This window comes from Lytechinus variegatus, chromosome 10 (genome assembly GCF_018143015.1).
Source record: "Lytechinus variegatus isolate NC3 chromosome 10, Lvar_3.0, whole genome shotgun sequence".
Lineage (NCBI taxonomy): Eukaryota > Metazoa > Echinodermata > Echinoidea > Temnopleuroida > Toxopneustidae > Lytechinus > Lytechinus variegatus.
Window position 1 is genome coordinate 7,088,612 of NC_054749.1, and position 19,636 is coordinate 7,108,247.

General features: G+C 38.5%; 1 protein-coding gene across 2 annotated transcripts; it reads left to right on the plus strand.

The window, feature by feature from the left end:
• The first annotated feature begins 2,524 nt into the window (after positions 1-2,524).
• LOC121422609 (TGF-beta-activated kinase 1 and MAP3K7-binding protein 1-like) lies at positions 2,525-19,338 on the plus strand. 2 transcript variants are annotated; one of them, XM_041617764.1, is made up of 6 exons: positions 2,525-2,765; positions 10,158-10,294; positions 11,466-11,706; positions 13,015-13,153; positions 15,050-15,278; positions 17,359-19,338. In XM_041617764.1, exons 1-6 carry the CDS (start codon positions 2,709-2,711, stop codon positions 18,254-18,256), a joined length of 1,701 nt encoding a protein of 566 aa, XP_041473698.1. In that variant the 5' UTR covers positions 2,525-2,708; the 3' UTR covers positions 18,257-19,338. The 2 variants fall into 2 exon arrangements, with proteins under 2 accessions (XP_041473698.1, XP_041473699.1); XM_041617765.1 differs by having other exon boundaries at positions 2,525-2,747.
• Positions 19,339-19,636: the final 298 nt, after the last annotated feature.

Consider the following 19,636-nt stretch of genomic DNA (forward strand, 5'->3'; position numbering starts at 1 on the left):
CTCTTTTTTTATCATTCGGTCATGATAATCACAATATAGGAGATGGACAGAGAATAGAAAGTATTTGAGATCTTGAAGATGTAACCAAAATGACCTTCATTTTTTTAAGCGAAACCCCTTTTTTACAACGATATTTAATAATTGTTATGTCACGGACGTCGGCTTTATACCTTCAGTTAACACCCAACCCCCCTCACCTCACGAAATATATACACTTTTTCAATATTTTTGAGACCCTTATTACGTTACTGTACGTAACGTGCCCAATCTTTAAATTTAAAGGAGATCCTGTTTACGCGTTTCTTTGGTCGCGCCCACATACAAAAAACAATTGGGTGCTTAGATTTGCCCAAATGTCCACGATAAAATGAAGGAGCTTGAATTGGGGGCCTGATCGCGCCTGGTATCCACTCGTTTATGGAAGTGCCCCCGGATTTCTCTATTTCTTTCTTGATTGTATTTATTTATTTATTTTTTGCTATGATAAATCATACTAATACAAGTGGTTTTTGTATGTTTATCCCTTCCCCACTTTTAAGTCGCAAGTGATCAACATTGCAATACTTTGGGGTTGTTTTCTTCTCAACTTGCCATATTTCAGCATGGACCCTACTAAATTTTGAGTGAATGAAATTTACCATTGAAAAACAAGTCATAAATATCAGACATCCCCTTTAAGATAATGCCTTTTTTAAGGGTAGGCCTATGTTATCTATCTTTATGCATGATAATAAAGAACACGAACGTGTTATGACTTCGCTTTAGTGATAAAATACATGTATAACGTTGCTTTTTACCCTACTAATTCTTAATTGCTTCAATTCAATTCAATCTTTATTTCGCAAAATAGGATAAAAATACAAAGAAACAGCAAGTAATGTGATTAGATAATAAAATAAATTGCGTGGCTTTCCATGAAGGTTATCAGAAACCTGTAAGGCTGGATCGCCAAAACATAGTAAAAAGACAACAATATTAATAAAAAAAAAAACAGAATATCATATCATTATAGTAAATACTATGTAGGAAAAAAGGAGAGAAAAAAAACACAAACAAAGAATACAAAAAGACACGAATCGAAGGGGGGGGGGGTAAATAGGGTACTAGTAATGCATCGATATCAACTGCGAAAATTAATAATCATTTACTATAAAATTTTTGTACTGTTTTCTATAAAGGAAGATATAAATTGTGAATTAGTTATTATTTGGGGAATCTTCCATTGTTTGGGACCTACATAACTTAATGATTTAGCTTCGTGACAAGACTTGATAGACCATAGATGAAAAATTATTGGAAGAACGGGTATTATGGTTATGAATTTGATTATTATATTGAAAAAGATCTGAAAAAGGAGTGGGTAACAATCTCTTCTTTTACTTATACATAAATATTGCGAGTTCTTGCTTATCAAAATCATATATATTAAGTAAAGACAATTTCTTAGATAACGGTGCGGATGGTGCTAGGTAATGGGAATTAGTAATTATTCTTAAACATTTCTTTTGAATTTTGAATATTGAATCCAATTCATATGAGGTTACATTGGTAGACCAGACAATATTGCAATATCTTAAATAAGGGAAAATTATGGAATGGTATAGAGTTATCAGATTTTTATGAAGCAAACTATATGCTTAAGTTTGTAAATTAAACCAGTATTCCTACTTATCTTATGCAATACATTTATCATATGGTACTTAAAACTCAAAAGATTATCCAATGTGACACCTAAAAATGTAATGGAATTACTTAATTCGATCTGTTTATTGTCGATATAAATGTGAATATGATCGTTGTCAATTAGATTATAATTATTAGATTTGTCGATATGGGTTCGTGTTAAAGATTTATTCTTTGCTTAACAATCATAAGAGATAATTTTCTTTTGGAAACGGACATGACACCATATACTTGCACTTCCCTGACTGGGCGTTGTGGCGTGCGCCTGTAATCCAAGCTGTGGTGAAGTTACAAATTGATGCAGAGGTTCGAGCCCTGGTCACGTCTTTCGGATGGTGACGTTAAAGGTCGGTCCAGACGTAAATAATCATCTGATTGATACACGTCTGACAAAACTCAAATACACATACACATACCTGACTCTCAACTAAAATTACAATTGTACTTGCATCAGGTTTCGACCCATCACTATCTCTGCCGTTAACTTTAACAATATACAACTATTTTAGAAAATGAATAATTCTTAGACTAGACTTTAACTTTGACTTGTAATTTAAATACTTGTGCATTGTAAAAAGAGATTATTTTGCGTGATCCATATCAGTATAGGACCTGATTTTACTTAACTCCCTCATGTTGACGTGTTTTCACCAACTTTTGTTTTGTTCTGTGTATATAAATTGTATCTTGATGTGTGTAAACCAGTGAAAAAAAAGTTATTCAATTTAATTCAATTTTCAAAGGGCCGATAATTCCTTTCACGATGCTCCTCAGAGATAGATCTGTGGCCGTGGGGCTTCCCCTTTTTTTTCTGCGCGGCTCACTTGAATCAACGTAGAGGGCTTTAACATAAACAAATTCCAGCAAGCTGTTGGCGTTGCGATCACTGTCAGTCGTCTGACCTGGCACTTTCCGCCATTTAAAGAATTTTCTGGACATATATTACTGAATCGTGACGTTACCATCGATGACTATCATCGATTGTGTATCAAACTTTGTTTACGTTTTGATTATGCCCTAAAAATATGACATCAAGAACACCAAGGCGCACCACTCCTTCGATTGTAAGTCAACACTCACAGGTAAATATACATGTGGGACTGAACTGAATCTTTTTTTTTATTATTTTAAATTTAATGAGGGGAAGGGGGGGGGGGGGGTGAGACCACTGATCTCTCCCCTACCTGGATGGGATCAATAACGCTGATTGGCCTATTCCGTGTTAAAGCACCGGAAGTCGGTACATCCGCACGCCGAGTTCCCCCAAAAAGCCAAAATCGGAGTAGAGTCTGACTGTCTGTACTGTGTACACGGCAATAGTGTCAATTCTTAATTATACTTCCAAATCAACTCTTATAACAGCACTTTTCAATGTGAATTTATGCCTGATACAAAGTTTGAGATGTCGTCCTGTGCCACGTATAATTGCACTTATCGTGACGACCGTGGAAACAGAGAAAATGGGATTACTTTTCACAGATAAGACAAGCTGGTGAACTGCATAGTTGTAGACTTTAAGTAGTCCCATGTGCTCAAATACATGTGTGGTAATTCTAAATTGCCAGAGCAAGTTTCCAAAACTTTAAAACTCCGGGGGGGTGGCACTCATGGTTTCAAATCGTCTCGTGTGTGAAGGATTCATATGCACCTGGTGCACGCGAATCTTTCACACCCTTTTTACTAAAATAACTATGACTTTACATCGTAGCTAAGCAATATATTTATTCTATGACACTTACCGAACCATATGGATCGTTTGTTGAATTCTGTTTGGTGTTGTTTTGAATAAAATAAGAGCATTTTTCGTGATCTTCACGTAGATGCCTCTTGATCAGCGTTGATATCAACTTTTGCCTAAAGAGGGCGCGCGATATTATTTCAAAGTCGGTAGGCACTTAAGAACCAAGTTTGAAAGGATATATACTCGTAAAATGATGTCACTCTCGCCGATGAATATTCATTAGATCGTGGTCGTGCGTGTTCAATACACACTGAGTGCATGCATGCAGAGAGTTTTTATTGAACACGCACGACCACGATCTAATGATTATTCATCGCGAGAGTGACGTAATTTTACGAGTGTCCTTTCAAACTTGGTTCTTAAGTGCCTACCGTACCTTTGTTTACGGTGTTGCAAGCTAGCTGCATTCTAGGCGATCAGCATTATTTTCTTGCTCGTTCAATCCACTTTCATCATCATCTTGTCAAAAGATGGCGTACTTTACCAATAAGTATATACATGAGATGCAACCTGTTGATTTTTGGTACAATTTCCTATTATGCGCTGACGACTTGAATTGAGAATGTTCGATACGAAAAATTGCTTTTCGATTGTTGTTTGCGTACTTTCCACCGCAGTATTAAGGACGGATCGAACGGAGTATCCTGGTTGAGACTTGGAGGTAAGCGATAAAAACACTTTTATAAATAATTTTCAATTTATTAAAAAAAAAAGTTAAATCATAAAAATAAATTTCCATTAGTGGAGAAATACTCAAATGTTTGGCGTTTTTTTATTCCCTCACATTCGTGTGATGAATGAAAACGTCAAAGTCCACTATGAAACCACATGCGTTGTGCGAGGTTAGTATTACTAACCTCGCATGTTGTGTGAGTGGGGGGGTGGGGGGTTGGGTATCGATTGTTGTGATTTCTCTGGAAGTGTGATGAATTCAAACCATGATTCAAATAAATATTCAGTTTATTAATATTCACAAATGTCACCAAGTTTTATGAGTTTATCAATCATGTTTGGACAGAAGAATATCACGACTGAGACACGAAAATACTGACCGTGTATAGCATATGTATTGTGAAATCTGCCGTTTCGGAGGAGTTAAAAAAAATTATTTTTTGCAAAGCAGAGATCCTGACCGAAATAGACTGATTTTTGGGACAAGGACTGGATCTACAAGGTATTCTGAAAATTATTTATCTTTTATTTGTGAAAGCACAATAAAATTTACAAGCTATAGGTACATGTACGGTATAGGACTAGGACTTTAGGGGGCTTACTAACTTGTGGCATGTGAATTTGTGATATTTCTCTGTCAACAATAGATCGAATTATTTTTTCCAAGAACTCTTTTTTTTTAAGTACGTAAAAAAGACATTAAGCTACAGCAGAGACGGATTTACAGACTTCAGAAATTTCACAGAACTTATTTTGAGATGCCGAATGTCTTCAAAGAAAAAATGTCTCGGTGGAGCAGGGGGGGGTTATCAACCAGAAATTTAGTGGGTGACGCAATAAAAATAATCTGACAAGCAAAAAAAGGTTATCAACCCAAAATTTAGGAAGGGATGCAAAACAAAAGAAATTATCTGACAAGCATGAAAACGGTTATCAACCAGAATTTCAGGGCGGACCACGATTTTAGGGGGGTCCACCTGAATTTAGGGGGAATGCAGGAAAAAAATTGACAAGCAAAAAGAACACAAAAAAAGTTGTCGAACATAAATTTTTCAGGGTTAGGCTTGTTGATTTTTTTTCTTTTTATTCAAATCAAGTTTTTGTTGGGTGGACTTGTTCTTTAAAGGGCGAGTCCACCTCATGAAAATGATTATTTGAATAGAGAGAAAAACACACAATAATGCTCAAAATTTAATCAAAATCAGAAATAAAATATGAAAGTTATATTTTAAAGTTTCACTTAAGCGATGAATTTTTCTGAATTTTTCGGTGTTACACTTGTTTGATTTTTTTTTTTTTGGGGGGGGGTGGGTAGACTTAAATTAAAGGGGGGGGGGGGTCAAGCCCAGTGTTATAAGCCTTCATATACATGTATTAACCTAGAAAGTCCTCGCCATATCGATCCTAAGATGGTTATTTGGTAAACCTCCAAAATACCCCTAGACAAGTCAAGGATTTCATCCATTAAATTCTTCCGTAGGTGAGAAAAACACCAACCCCTTCAAAATTATGTTTCTGAATTGTATACTGGGAAAGTACCATGGTTTCAAGAAAATTGCGAATTCTGGCACCTTGAATATATGAAGTTTTGTATAAAAAGCAATGAGTGCTTCAGTGTGCAGACAGTTAGCATATCGCTCACAATGCACATGCTAATGGAGCGATCGCGTTCCTTTTGGGGGAACTGGTATGGCGGACAATAGAACTCGCGGGCTTCAAACAAAGGACCCTCCCCGCATATCCAGATAGGGGAGAGATCAGTGGGTGAGACATTAACTTAACTAAAAGTCCGGGGGGGGGGCACTTCTTCCATTGATGAGTGGATACCATGCGTCCACGGGGTCTTGGAAAGCACCCTAAACACTAGACAGCTGGGCCTGGCAGCCGTCTGTTTCGAGGAGTTTAAAAAAAAAAAAATTTTCTCCTCGTACACAGACGGCTCGCTTTCGAAGTATCGTGCAGCCATCATGATTAGGGGACTTGCAATGCAAAATCCACCCGTCGGGGCTCTTCAGTTTTTGTCTTTAATGAATAGAAATTTTGAAAATTAACACGACCAAAATGTCAATAATTCCTCTTTGCATTAATTGCCAAAAAACAGAGAAAATCAAGTTAAAAGGAACAAAAAATTTGACTTACCTCGGCTGTCGCGCAAATTCACTTCCCCGTTTTATCCGATATTAAGTACATAAACATATTGTTATTGAGTCCCCTGTACAGATCGCGCTAGAACTTCGGTCTCTGTATTTGGTGAGTGAAGCCAACGGAGTTCAGCTGAACAACCAACATAACAGAGACCGAAGCTTTTGGTCTACCTAAACATTAACCCAGGGAGCTCCGGCCCACTGTGCTGTGCGGGCGGGAGCCCAGGGGCTTACCGTGTATTTGACCATACTCACGGGACTAGCATGATTTATGGTATTTCTCCAAATGAATTGTGAAAACAGAAATTATGCACTTACCACGATTATATGGATGAAGGTCTAACGAGTGGCAGTTTCCTGACATCGAGGCACAGACTGGAACGTAAAAAACCCCCGAAAAGTTCTCTCCTACCCCTGTCTCGATCGGCCATTTTTGTTATGAATCGTAACAAAATGGCCGATCGAGACTGGGGTAGGAGAGAACTTTTCCTTTTTTTGAAGTTCCAGTCTGACCCACTTGTTCACTGCTACCACCCTGCCTGTGGTGAATCTACAGGTAGGACTATGGTATGCCAATGTTGTACAGAGCACACACTTCAAAAAATCATTAAAATATCACTTTTGTGACCAAAATTACTAATTTTCATACAGTTGCAATTTATTTTTCATTAGTAACTTGGGAATAATTTTTGTATTCACCAGAGCGCTCAAAAACTTGAATTTTGGGCATATTTTTGTGTACGCCCTCTATTGGTGGAAAGTAATATGGCAAGAAAATTATCATTTTTTGATCTCTATTTTTAATTAAGAAAAAAATGATTTAAAGAATCAAATTGAAATAAGAGCCAAGTAGTATGAATAATAGGTGTAATGAAAACTGTCAGTGTAAAAAAATCAAGCATTTGCCCCAAAGAAAAAGAGAAAATAAGCCAAACATTGCCACCCTTATTTTGCCACACATGGAGATATAACTGAGAACAAGGTTATATTATAACCTTGTTCATTGAATGAGTGGTCTGACCAAAAGCTTCGGTTTCTGTTGGTTGTCCAGCTGAACTCTGTTCGCTTCACTCACCAAATACAGAGACCGAAGTTCTAGCGCAATCTGTACAGGGGCCATATGTTTATGTACTAAAGTTTGGATAAAACAGGAAGTGAAGTTGCGCAACAGCCGAGGTAAGTCGCTGTTTTTGTTCCTTTTAACTTGATTTCCCCCCGTTTTTTGGCAATTTATGCCAAGAGGGAATATTAATTTGCATTTCTGTCGTGTTGATTTTCATAATTTTGATTCATTAAAGACAAAAATTGAAGAGCCCCGACGGGGGGATTTCGCATTGTAAGGTCCCCTTATGGTGGCTGCACGATAGCGAGCCATCTGTGTACGAGGAAAAATTAAAAAAAATGTTTAAAAACTCGTCGAAACAAACGGCTGCCAGCTGTCTACTTAAACACATATTTTCTATTTTCTGAAAATGCACCCATTGCCTTGGCTTAACACAGTAGAGGCGCCAGCCAATATGGGAGACTCTATACAGGAGACAATCTCCCATATTGGAGACTTGCTTTGCAAAAGAATAAAAGAAACAACACCAACAAAAGCTTGATTTTTACCACCCAAACTTTTGTCCCACTGAGGTCAGAAGCCCATTTGTTTTGTGTGTGGATGACAACAAAAATCCTCATAAAAACAAAAGTAGACAGTGAATTTTTAAAGTAGATGATGAAAAGGGGTAATATTTCATGAGGAATCTGCTTATCACATTTTTATCTGCCGCCAAGGTAATCCTTTTTAAGCAAATGTAAACAAAGAAAATTGGGTTCCCAAACTGGAGACTCTCTGAAATTGGATACCCAAATTCTTTATAAAAGTCTCTGATATTGGAGATAATCTCTCTCATGGGAGACAGTCTCCAATATTGGTAGTGCACCTCTACTGTAACAAGTAGGTCTTATTGCCTATTATATTGGCGTGTGAAACCCTACCCTTAACAAGTATTGGAAACAATTGGCAAGTATTCCCACAAATGAGCCCCTAAACTAGTACAGTGATGTATTTTCCATGTTCTGAAAAGGCACCCCTTAACCAGTATTGGAAACAAAACGATACTCTTAGTTAGCAAGTATTCCTGAAATGAACCCCTAAACAAGTACAAAGATATTTTATTGTTATGTCACGCGTCCGATGTTTTAACTTTAGACACCATTATTTTGGTTTAGTACCGGCCCCACCTTCCACATCTCGCGCAAAACGGACTCTAAACACGTAGTGTTGAGGCAAAAAGGACATTCTTTATAAAAACATTTTGATTTTGTTTTATCATCCCCGCATATTTGACCCTAAACACGTATATTTTTCTGAGCGAAATAGATACCCTTTTTTCAACATTTTGGTGTTTTTGACACCCTTATCACGTAACGTACGTAACGTGCCCTATCTTGAAAAAGACATCCTTTTTACATGTTTTGGGGGTCGCGCATGGTATCCACTCGTCAATGTAGGGATCCAAATGTCGTCCGTCGTTCGTCCGTCTGTCACAAATCAAATGACACATAACTCCACAACCGTAAAATGCCTTTCAACCAAACTTGGATGGTAGATGGACTTAGGGGACCTGCATCTTATGCTGCAGTCGGAGGTCACATGGTAAGGTCAAAGGTCATTTTCAGGTCAACGTTAAAGTTTACATGCAAGACTCTTTTGACACCTAACTCCGCAACCACAAGTCACTTTTCAACTAAACTTGGATGGAAGATGGACTTGGGGGACATGCATCTTATGCTTCAGTCGGAGGTCACATGGTAAGGTCAAAGGTCATTTTCAGGTCAACGTTAAAGTTTAAATGCAAGACTCTCTTATGACACCTAACTCCGCAACCGTAAGTCACTTTTCAACCAAACTTGGATGGCAGATGGACTTGGGGGACCTGCATGTTAGGTTGGAGGTAACATAGTAAGATACATGCAAGACTCTCTTATGACATCTGACTCCGCAACCGTAAGTTACTTTTGAACAAAACTTGGATGGCAGATGTATTTAGGCGACCAGCATGATAAGCTGCAGTCGGAGGTCACATGTTAAGGTCAAAGGTCATCTCCGGGTCACCATTAAAGTTTACGTTTAAGGCTTTTATGACAAGTGTTATTCCATCCCAGTCATTTCACAATGAAGTTTCGATACAATTCTGTTGTGTGCCCTCGCAAAACACAATATTTCTGGTTATTTTCATAAGTGGGCAAGACACAAAATCGCTTTTGCCTTGTCTTTAAAGGGGAAGTTTATCCTGACAAAAAGTCTGTAAGTAGAAATAGCAGAAAAATTATAAAAAATATTGGTGAGGGTTTGAGGAAATCCACTGAAGAGTAAGAAAGTTATTAGAATGTTAAAAGTTTTGGATTCGTGTTTTCATAAACGAGCAGCTGCCCCATTATGTTATGTAATGGATTTTCCTCAAACCTTTCACCAATTATTTTATCATTTTTTCTGCTATTTTTAGAATAAACATTTTGTCAGGGTGAACTTCCCCTTTAAATGGAAATTATGCGAATTGAGAGTGCAAGAAATATGTTCTGTGCCATCAATTCCTATTTACTAACCTCGTCGTCATCCCATAGAGTGAACCAGGGCCCTGTCTTTCAAAGAGTTACAATTGATCAAATCAATCATAACTCTATTGGAATCCACTAGTGTAATAATTTTTTCTATGAAAAATATGACCTTTGTATGTCGAGAGAAGCACAGTGAATTTTCCAGAATACAATGAATGCATGAATATACATCATAGTTATACAATATTTTCAACAATCATGCAAAATAGATGTTGACGTTGCTGGCCGTCCATAATTGCGATTGATCGGATCATTCGTAACTCCTTGTAAGACGGAGCCCATTCCCTCATCTCTCTTGTCGTGTTTCACAGGGTTCTTTACAGAGCTGGACCGATGACTTGCCTGTCTGCCGTCACTCAGGGATTGGATACTCAAACAATCAGGTCTACCGACAGGATGGAGCCAGGAGCGAAGATCATGAATTTGAAGACAAATTCTTTCATTTCAGGTGAAGAGATATATCACTTTGCATCCCATCAGAAGGTGTTGCAAGAAAATATATGCAATCAATTGCAAAGTACAGACACAATTTTACAAGCGATAGATCAATGTTAACTACAGCAAAATAATGTATATTTGTTGATGCAAGAAGCAGACCATCAATTCATTGCAAAATTTGCAATGAAATGCATGACTTACAATTTATTTTATGACCTCAAATCTTTTGAACCCATTAGTCTATTAGCACTAGTAGATGGTCTGATTCTTAAATTGTCTAACACCATCAACCTAAAAACTTGTCTAGTCTCAATTCGGTCTATCAGTTATTAAGTCTCATGCCCATTTTCATTTCCACAATGCTTCATATCATTACTTAAATATGAGCATTTTATGGGTTATTAATCTCATTTAGTTATTAGTTTGAGTACATGTCTTGGGAAGATTAACAAAAGTTACATGTATAACATACTAGATTGTAGTTGATCATTCTAAACGTAAAAAAATATATACTTATTCACTTCTGGTATTTCAATGCCACGTTTGAATTCCAGGGCTCCGTATTTAACACAAAGATTAGCGATCAATCGCTAAATGGACTGACCAATGTAGATCAATGTTAAATGCGCATCTAATTCAAAACACTGACGAGGGGCCCGTAACACAAAGCTTAGCTATGATCGTAGAATATTTTTCTCGTATTGATTCTATTGGCTCAATGTACAATCAATCGTACGATTGATTGCTAACCTTTGTGTTACGGGACCCAGGAACCAATCAGGGACCTGTTGCATAAATTTTTTTCCCCATAAAAAAACTGACAAATAAGCAAAAGCTATAGCAAACAAAATTATGCCATTGAAAATTACAAATTAAAAAACTGGCAAAAAAATTGCTTGACTTTTTTATGGCAAAATTTTTATGCAACAGGTCACAAAAGTGTTCTTTTATATTTGCTATTCATCGCTAAGCTTTGTGTTACGGGCCCCAGATCATATCAAGCCATTTCATGATACATGATATACATGTACACTGTATTTACGTGCAATTTTGCTTTGTGATCAGATTGTATTTCTCTTAATTGTTAATTGACACTTAAAGTCTCAGCTGCTTGGTAGTATTTCCATGTGTATATGAATAAACAATGCAAATCCAACATCTTGTGTCTCCATCTTTCACAGGACGGAACAAGATGACTACTTATATGCCATATTTGATGGATACGATGGAGTATACGCCCCAGGATTCGCCCATCAAGGTTTGCCTGCAGAACTACTGCTGGGCCAGCTCAGCGGGGTACACGATGACGCGGAGGTGAAGCGTATTCTGCAGAGGGCGTTTGTTACGGTGGAGCGAGGTCTATTCGAGTCTTTGGATCATGTTGTCGCAGAGAGAGCCAATCTGAAGCTCTCCCTTCCTGATGTGAGTAATTCTCCCAATTAAGAATTTCTTCAAAATAAAGGTTAATTAATATACACATGGAATATGTGATATCACAACATCTATTTTTGAATGACCAACACAGATCAGCACATATGGGACAGTGTATTTTAGTACTGGGAAAAAAGCCTGACACCTGGCCGGAATGCAAAGCCTATTTTGTCCATTTCTTTAAGCAATCACACACTGGCCGACTGCAACCTGGAGGAGACAAAGCATTTGGAGGGGCACATCTTTGTTCACAAACAATACAGTGTCCCTCCAATCATTGTCTAATCTGAGTCATGGTCTGCCACTGATCACATATTTTCTGACATAATCATTTGGCACATATTTTTTTTGTTATTTATGCATACAAACACTTGGATGGTCACATTATCGGATTATGTTCAAAATCAATTTAAATTGTAACTATTCCATCCAGTATAATATTGCAACACTGTAGAACAGATTAAATTAGATATATGAAATTGAAACAATTATATCCAGCAAGTTATTTTCAGGTAGTTTTCTATTAAGCATCCAAAGTATAAATGTAAAGGCATGTGTGGGTTTTATGAAACATCAGCTTTAATTTGTTGACATCCTTTCAAAACATGTTTGATTGTATAAAACATCTTTTTATGAGTCATCATAGAAACATATTTGTACAGCATTGAGAAACTGTCCAGTGGCCATCAGTTTGATAATTAGATGATGCACAATTTAGTTTTATTTTAGTTTTATGTGTTACTTGTCTACCTTTCCACATGCTCTGTTTTAGGAGGTGATGAATTTTCCCTTTTTTACTTCGTTTAGAGGCGATTGGTTTCCATATTGACTCTCTTTTAGAGGATAGTATACAAATAATGCACGTAAGCATGCGCATGCAGGGCCAAATAGTGAACGATGTACGAGAAGAGCCAATGGATATACCGCAACGAGGTCCGCAGGAGCGAGTGCGGTATATCCATTTGGCGAGTCGAGCACAGAGTTCATTATTTAGGTCTCTGCACAAGAATGCGTGCATTGTTTGTTTTATTCAACCTCCCATGTTACCGAGTTGCCCCAAATGCTATATTTTATCTAAATTCTAGATAATTCCAGACCTCGCACTATCCTGCACTCTGACGTCAGAGTGCAGTATAGTACTTTTGGTATGACTTCAACAGTGCAGGATAGTGCGTTTTGCATGCAACAGTGCAATTCGCTGAATATTATGTGATCCGATTTGGGCCAATCAGATTACAGAACATTCTTGGGAGTTGTATAATTTTCCATATTCTCCGTCTTTTTTGTGTTGATTTACAGGGTGTTAGTGACTATGAACTGTATCAGAAGTATCCTATGGAAATGGAGAAATTCCAGTCAATGACGGCAGATATCAGCGGTGGAACGTCAGCCATTGTTACTTTAATTCATGATAACAAGCTCTTTGTAGCGAATGTAGGTGAGTTGGTTCATGAAGCTCTTTGTGATGAATATAGGTGAGTTGGTTCTCCTAATAGAGAAAGCTCTGTTAAATGCCTTTGTTTGCTATTTATTTTCAATTAATGCCAATTCATCCAATTACCAGTTTGATTGGTCTACCATCAGTTAGTCCATTAACCATATGGTCTAATAGCTATTTTGTCCATGTACCATTTCGTCTAATAACCAGTTGGTCCAATAGCTATTTATTCCATATATCATATGATCTAATAGGACTAAGTGTTCATTTGGCGAAAGGACTGAAAAGAAAATTGGTATTGGACCAACTGGTTATGAGACGAAATGGTCATAGACAAATGGGGGGTTAGGAGTGATAATTGGACCGAATGGTTGATAGACGAAATGTTGATGGACGGAATGGCATTAGATCAAATGAAGGTAGACCATGTGGTGAGTGGAGGAGTTGGCAACAGATGATTTGGCAATTTGCCTATTCACCTGAGCTGGTATTCAGTTTGATAATTAAGCCAGTCTTAGCCAGATTTGAGTATTTTACTCATTATTCTGCTAAAGTTAAATACTTATCCATGTTAGCTACTCTATTGCCTTTTTTGCTTAAATCTAAGTCGGCCCTCTTTCTTGACACAACAAAAATTACATGCATGCCAACACCCTCTGAGCATTTCTGAAACTGTACAGTGCATCCCGACACAGGAAACCGGAATTCCCACTGATATTATCCAACATAGGCAAATGATAAAGTTTTCATTAGTATAAGATGCAAAAACCCCTCAAACATTTCTCGAACTGTTCAGGGTATCCCATAAAAATGAAACCAAAATTTATTTTCCCCAACATGGGCCAATGATACATTGGTGTTCAAACGTTAGTGAAACCCACCAGCAAAGTGTTCAAGTTCTGCCTTGTTTTAGATATCTAATTGTGAAGTCAGGTGATAAAATATTACATTGAATAAAGTTTGTTTCTCTGGGCTCGCCGAACAATGTAGTGTTGTAGTCTTCATTCGACACTCAGCATGAAGGAGTGCATTTTGTGGTGGGGTGCACTAACTTTGGAGCACAACTGTACATTAAATAGCACAAGATTTGGTTCTAATTTTAGTAGCGGTAGGAAAACTGATGGTTTCATGCAAAATACAGATTTCTAAAGTTTTAGTTTTATGTTGTGTTGTTCTGTGGTATATTTTTTAAATCATTGATTTCCTCACCAAAATACAGTTCTTTCAGTTTTTAAAAATTCAGAAATGTTCTTGTTCAGGTTGGCAGCTCTGTAATATGACATAAACATATCAGTATACTCAGCCGTCACAGTAATTCCCAGAAGGACAAGCAGTTAAAAAATCATCTTAGAAACACTAAGTAATAGGGAAATTTTTTGAGCAGCAAGGCAGATGAGGTGGGCACCTAACATGAGGGCTGGCAATGCTAGAATGTTTCTCTGATCACTTTTTAAGTAAGATTCCGAGACTGAGTCGGCTTTTTCTGGAAACCATTACCCTATTTTCAACAAGTTTCAGAGACTTCACTTTTACTGAAGTTTATGCCTCCATCCCCCGTAGGTAGTTGCCATCTGGTTGTCCATCCAGTTTTATTTCTTTTGATCCAAGTATGCACATAGGAGTGATGATGACTTGAATTTTACAAATTGTGTCTAATATATTTTTGGTCTGGCAATATGATATTACATTCCTAGGTGATTCCAGAGCTCTTCTTTGTACTTTGGAACCAGACAACACGACCAAGGTTAGACAGCTGAGTGTTGACCATACCACTAACAATCACAATGAACTTCTGAGATTGCATCAGTTAGATCTCGACACCAATTTCTTATAATAACAAGCTTCTTAGAGATCTTCTTTGCCATTATTGATTTATTATGATGTTTTTTTTGACAGGTGATTCCAGAGCTCTTCTTTGCACTTTGGAACCAGACAACACGACCAAGGTTAGGCAACTTAGTGTAGACCATACCACCAACAATCACGATGAGCTTCTGAGACTGAGTCAGCTAGGTCTAGACACCGATACCTTACAATCTAACAAGCTTCTAGGAGACAAGATGGCTACCAGGACCATTGGTAATCACACAGTCAAGGGTGGCTACAAGGAGAACACTCTGCTATGGTAGGTATCACAAAACAGCGGTCCCGTTTCATAAAGGGGCGCGTCGTGGTCTAGTGGTTCTGACTCTCGCCTTTCAAACAGATGGTCATGGGTTCGAATCCTAGCTATGGCGTCTTTCTTTCAGCAAGATATTTATCTACACTGTGCTGCACTCGACCCAGGTGAGGTAAATGGGTACCGGCAGGAAGTATTTCCTCATAAAGCTGTTAGCACCAGAATCGGTAGACTAGCTTAGCCGGGGTAAAATAGGAGCGCCTGTAGCACCTAGCAAGGTGGATACGTGCGCTATACATACCTATATTATTTTATCTGTAAAGCTGTTCGTGAGTTACAAGCGACTTAACGAGCGACTGGTGATCCTTTCTTGTGGTAAATGATAATCACCAGATTTTCATGTAGTTGGTTATTTGGTTCCTAATAATAATAATAGGCATTTATATAGCGCCATCTATCTAGAAATATTCTATTCCGAGGCGCATTGTTATTATTATTAATACCCCGCCTTTAGCTCGAGCTGCCTTTCAGCGCTTATGCATTCAAGGAATTATTCCTGCCGGGTACCTATTCACCTCACCCGGGTTGAGTGCAGCACGATGTGGATAAAATTTGTGCTGAAGGAAATTAAGCCGTGGCTGGGATTTGAACCCACGACCCTCTGTTTTAAGTCAGAAGACTAATCTACTGGGCCACAACACTCCTACGAAAGTATCACCAGTAAAGTTGCTCATAGCTTATAGATAGCTTTAGTAAATACCCATCAGGTCATATATAATCTAATGGGGCATTGCAAAAAACTATCAAAAAACTATCATTCGATTGCAACCCAATGTTTGGTTCCAGAATCAGTTGTGATTAATTGCAAATTTGCAATTTATTACTTGTCTGCTTCTTGCGTCAACAGTATAAATACATTTGCTTTAGTTAGAATTGATGTATCACTTCTAGATTTTCAACTGAAATTATGTTTTCTCGTAACAGCCCCTGAGTATAAATTGCAAAGAATTTGTTTAAATTAAAAAATCCCCATTAGAAAACTATCTGTGCTAGTTGCTTTTGGAAAAGGGGCCATGACACATCACTGGTAAAGATGGTTGCTTGTGGAAAGTCTGTACCACTGTAAGCCAAGTTCCAAAGATGCATCTGCAACACAGAGGCCCGTATTCTTAAGTCGGCTTTAATTTTAACTCTGGTTTAAAGTTGTGGTTTAACTATGGACAACCAATAGTTGCATAAATATCTGACAATATGATATAAATGGATCAAGTCATTTTTCGCTCAAATCATTCTTAACTGTTTCGGAAAGATAAATAAGATAACTTTATTCACCATTCATGAGTTATGAAAGAGCACAGCAAGTATAAGAAACATGCAATTTAAGGAAAATTTTGACATGTTTGGCTTTCCATAAATTTAGCACTGAGTAAGAACACGATCTAAGTTAAACCTGACCGCAGAATACGGGCCAGATTGGCACGTCAGTAACACTGGAGATCATTTCAGCAACGTTTGTCGTCTGATGGGTTGTCAGATCTGAAAACGTTCCTTGATTTTGATTGGCTGAGGAGCACAGATGTCTGACTGTTCCTGTGGTAACTGTTGGCCCAAACAGACTTCGTCGGATAGAACATCAGACTAGTTCTTTCATGAAATGCACCCCAGGATTGATTTGCTTGGCCAAAGATCTGAGCCTGTAGGACAAAGCTTAGCAACCATCATAGAAGAATATCTTTACAATTGATTGCATTGACTACAATGTACAATCAACTGTGAAAATCAAGCATACAATCAATCGCCAAACTTTGTGTTATGGGACCCTGGTTGCTCAACTAGCAGTTGATAGTCTCAGAGAATTGGAATGCCTCAAACTGCTAGTGCCACAACCTCATATTAAGTTGAACAGGGCAGTAATTTTTCGAAGGATCCTTCATCTTTTAAGGACATAGGTGAAAGTCTTACAAGGTTAATAGAATTTATTGCTTAATGATAAAATGTACATTATTTCATCACTAAACCTAGATTTTATTCTTTTCAAAACTAATCAACATTGAATTATAAGCTGCCTTTTTATCTTCCTTCACAGCCAAGCTTCAAGTGAACCCATTCTAGCTGAACCAGATATTATAGGTGGATTAGATGTCAGCAACATGACTGGTTTCTTAATGATGTACTCAAACGGTCTCAGTCAGTCACTAATTGAAGCTACGGGCACCTCTCAAGCCAACCTGGACCTAGCTTTCATGGCCATGTCCGAGTTTGAGGTTCAGGCGACCTTGAGCGGTGTTGCGCAAGCTGTTGTTGACAAAGTAGTCCGGAAACATCACGACACCTACCTCTCGGAAGGGGGCCGCATGGCCAATTGCCAGAAGCGAGACGACATCACTCTCATCGTCCGCAACTTCAATTTTCCTCTGGGAAGTCGCATGTCAAGCCCTGGTGGAGCAGCCCCTTACAATCCTGCGCCGATACCGTTCTCGACCCCGATACCACAGGGTGGGTCACAACCTCCAAGACTCACCATCACGTCCGCCAACAGAACCCGCACAGACTCTCAGAGCTCACTTTCCATGATGACTCCGCTGTACATCCAGGTCGACAACAACAATGTGTCCCCCATAGATCAGCAGCGCTCTCCTTTAGGACAGTTTGTCGGTGACCTGACCCCGCAGCCGGGGATTCCCCAGCCGTACTTTGATGTCGACATGCAGCACACCCCCCGCCCTACGTCCGTTGAAGTCGAGGAAGGGGTCGAAGAGGAAGATAAAGGCGGGGACACAGAGAATACTCGCACATCAAGCAGTACAGATTCTACCAACCAAAGCAGTACAGAGGAATCTCAGAGAGTCTTTGATTTCAACAGGCATGATGAAACCAAGGCAAAGGTAGATGAGAACGGAATGATTGATCCGTATGTTGACTTCACAGACTTCTTTATTGCGTACAAAGCCGTGTGTCCTGATCCAGCGATGGCTTCATCATGAATTCTTCCCAGGATAGAGAACTATTTATTGGAATGCATAATATTGATCTACTGTAAGGGGCTTTCTCAGTTGGTCTTGCGAACATTTGCAATGGTTGTGTTTGTGCGATGTATTTATTATAACCGAATGCTAACAAACTGTTACATGATTGATGGGGGTTCCTGTATGCAGCATAGGGGAATGGTCAAGATAGTGTCAATCTAACGTTGAAATCTAGCTTGAGACAAAAGAAACTAACAAAACAACTTCCTTTAGAATTTTAAAGTTATATCATACCTGAATCATACCCATACAAAAAATGGATGCATGAATTAATTATGATGTTAATTCTTTGATTGAGTCAAGATTTTACACTACCCAGTCTTGTTGATTTAACTAATATATGACTGTCAACCCTTTCTTACCATAGTCTGCAGGCACAGACTTTTTGTTCTCATAGTCGTGGAGCGTCGTGGCCCAGTGGATTAGTCTCCGGACTTTGAAACAGAGGGTTGTGGGTTCAAATCCCAGACATGGCGTAATTTCCTTCATCAAGGAATTCATCCACAGTGTGCTGCACTCGACCCAGGTGAGGTAAATGGGTACCTGCATTCAACAACTTCAACAACATTTGACATTCAACAACTGTTGTCTTCTGACAACTTCCTTTGGTTCTGGTTGGCTAAAGGCCACCGCACACCTTACGACCCGACTGGTCGCCGACTGGCTTGCGACTGGGTGAGGGGAGATGTGACGTCACAGCTCTTGTTAGCTTGAGCGTCGCAGACCAGATGCACAGGTGTCTGAATATCACTGTGGTAAATGTCGGAGACTGACTGAAATTTGCCAATGCAGACAATTTTCATGAAATGTTCTTCAGAACTTCATCTCCCATTTCAGTGGGATCTCTGCCAGCAATGTACTACAAACACATCCTGAGCATTGGGATTTATTTGTGTGTGTGCCTTGATCAACTTATTTATCTGCATGTGTTTAATTATTATGCATACAATGATTATTATCTTTACCAGGGGCCCGTTGCAGAAAGAGTTGCAATCAATCGCAACTCTAAAAATCATGCCTAACTTGATTTTCAGCCAATCAACAGCACATATTTGGGAATTGCGATTGATTTTTTTTACTTGCGTTTTAATAAACGCAACTCTCTGCAACGGACCCCAGTTCAGCTATAACAGGTAGGGATGCTGTATTGATCATTGGTACAAAGTCATGTAGTGATATGATCTGGCATTATAAGACACAGTGAAGGATCTGCCGTATATTGTAGCATCTAAAGGTTAACTTTGCTGTGGTATTATTTATATTCCTCTTCCCAGTGGGGCCATTATGTTTACTGGTTGTTCGCCTGGTGAGCATCGCTCCCATTTTCTTTCTTCTGAT

Excerpts from the sequence above, each read along its gene's own strand:
- LOC121422609 (XM_041617764.1), top strand. The coding sequence starts at position 2,709 with ATGACATCAAGAACACCAAGGCGCACCACTCCTTCGATTGTAAGTCAA. Across the intron at positions 11,707-13,014 it reads TGAAGCTCTCCCTTCCTGAT|GGTGTTAGTGACTATGAACT; the intron begins GTGAGTAATTCT and ends GTTGATTTACAG. Across the intron at positions 13,154-15,049 it reads GCTCTTTGTAGCGAATGTAG|GTGATTCCAGAGCTCTTCTT; the intron begins GTGAGTTGGTTC and ends TTTTTTTGACAG.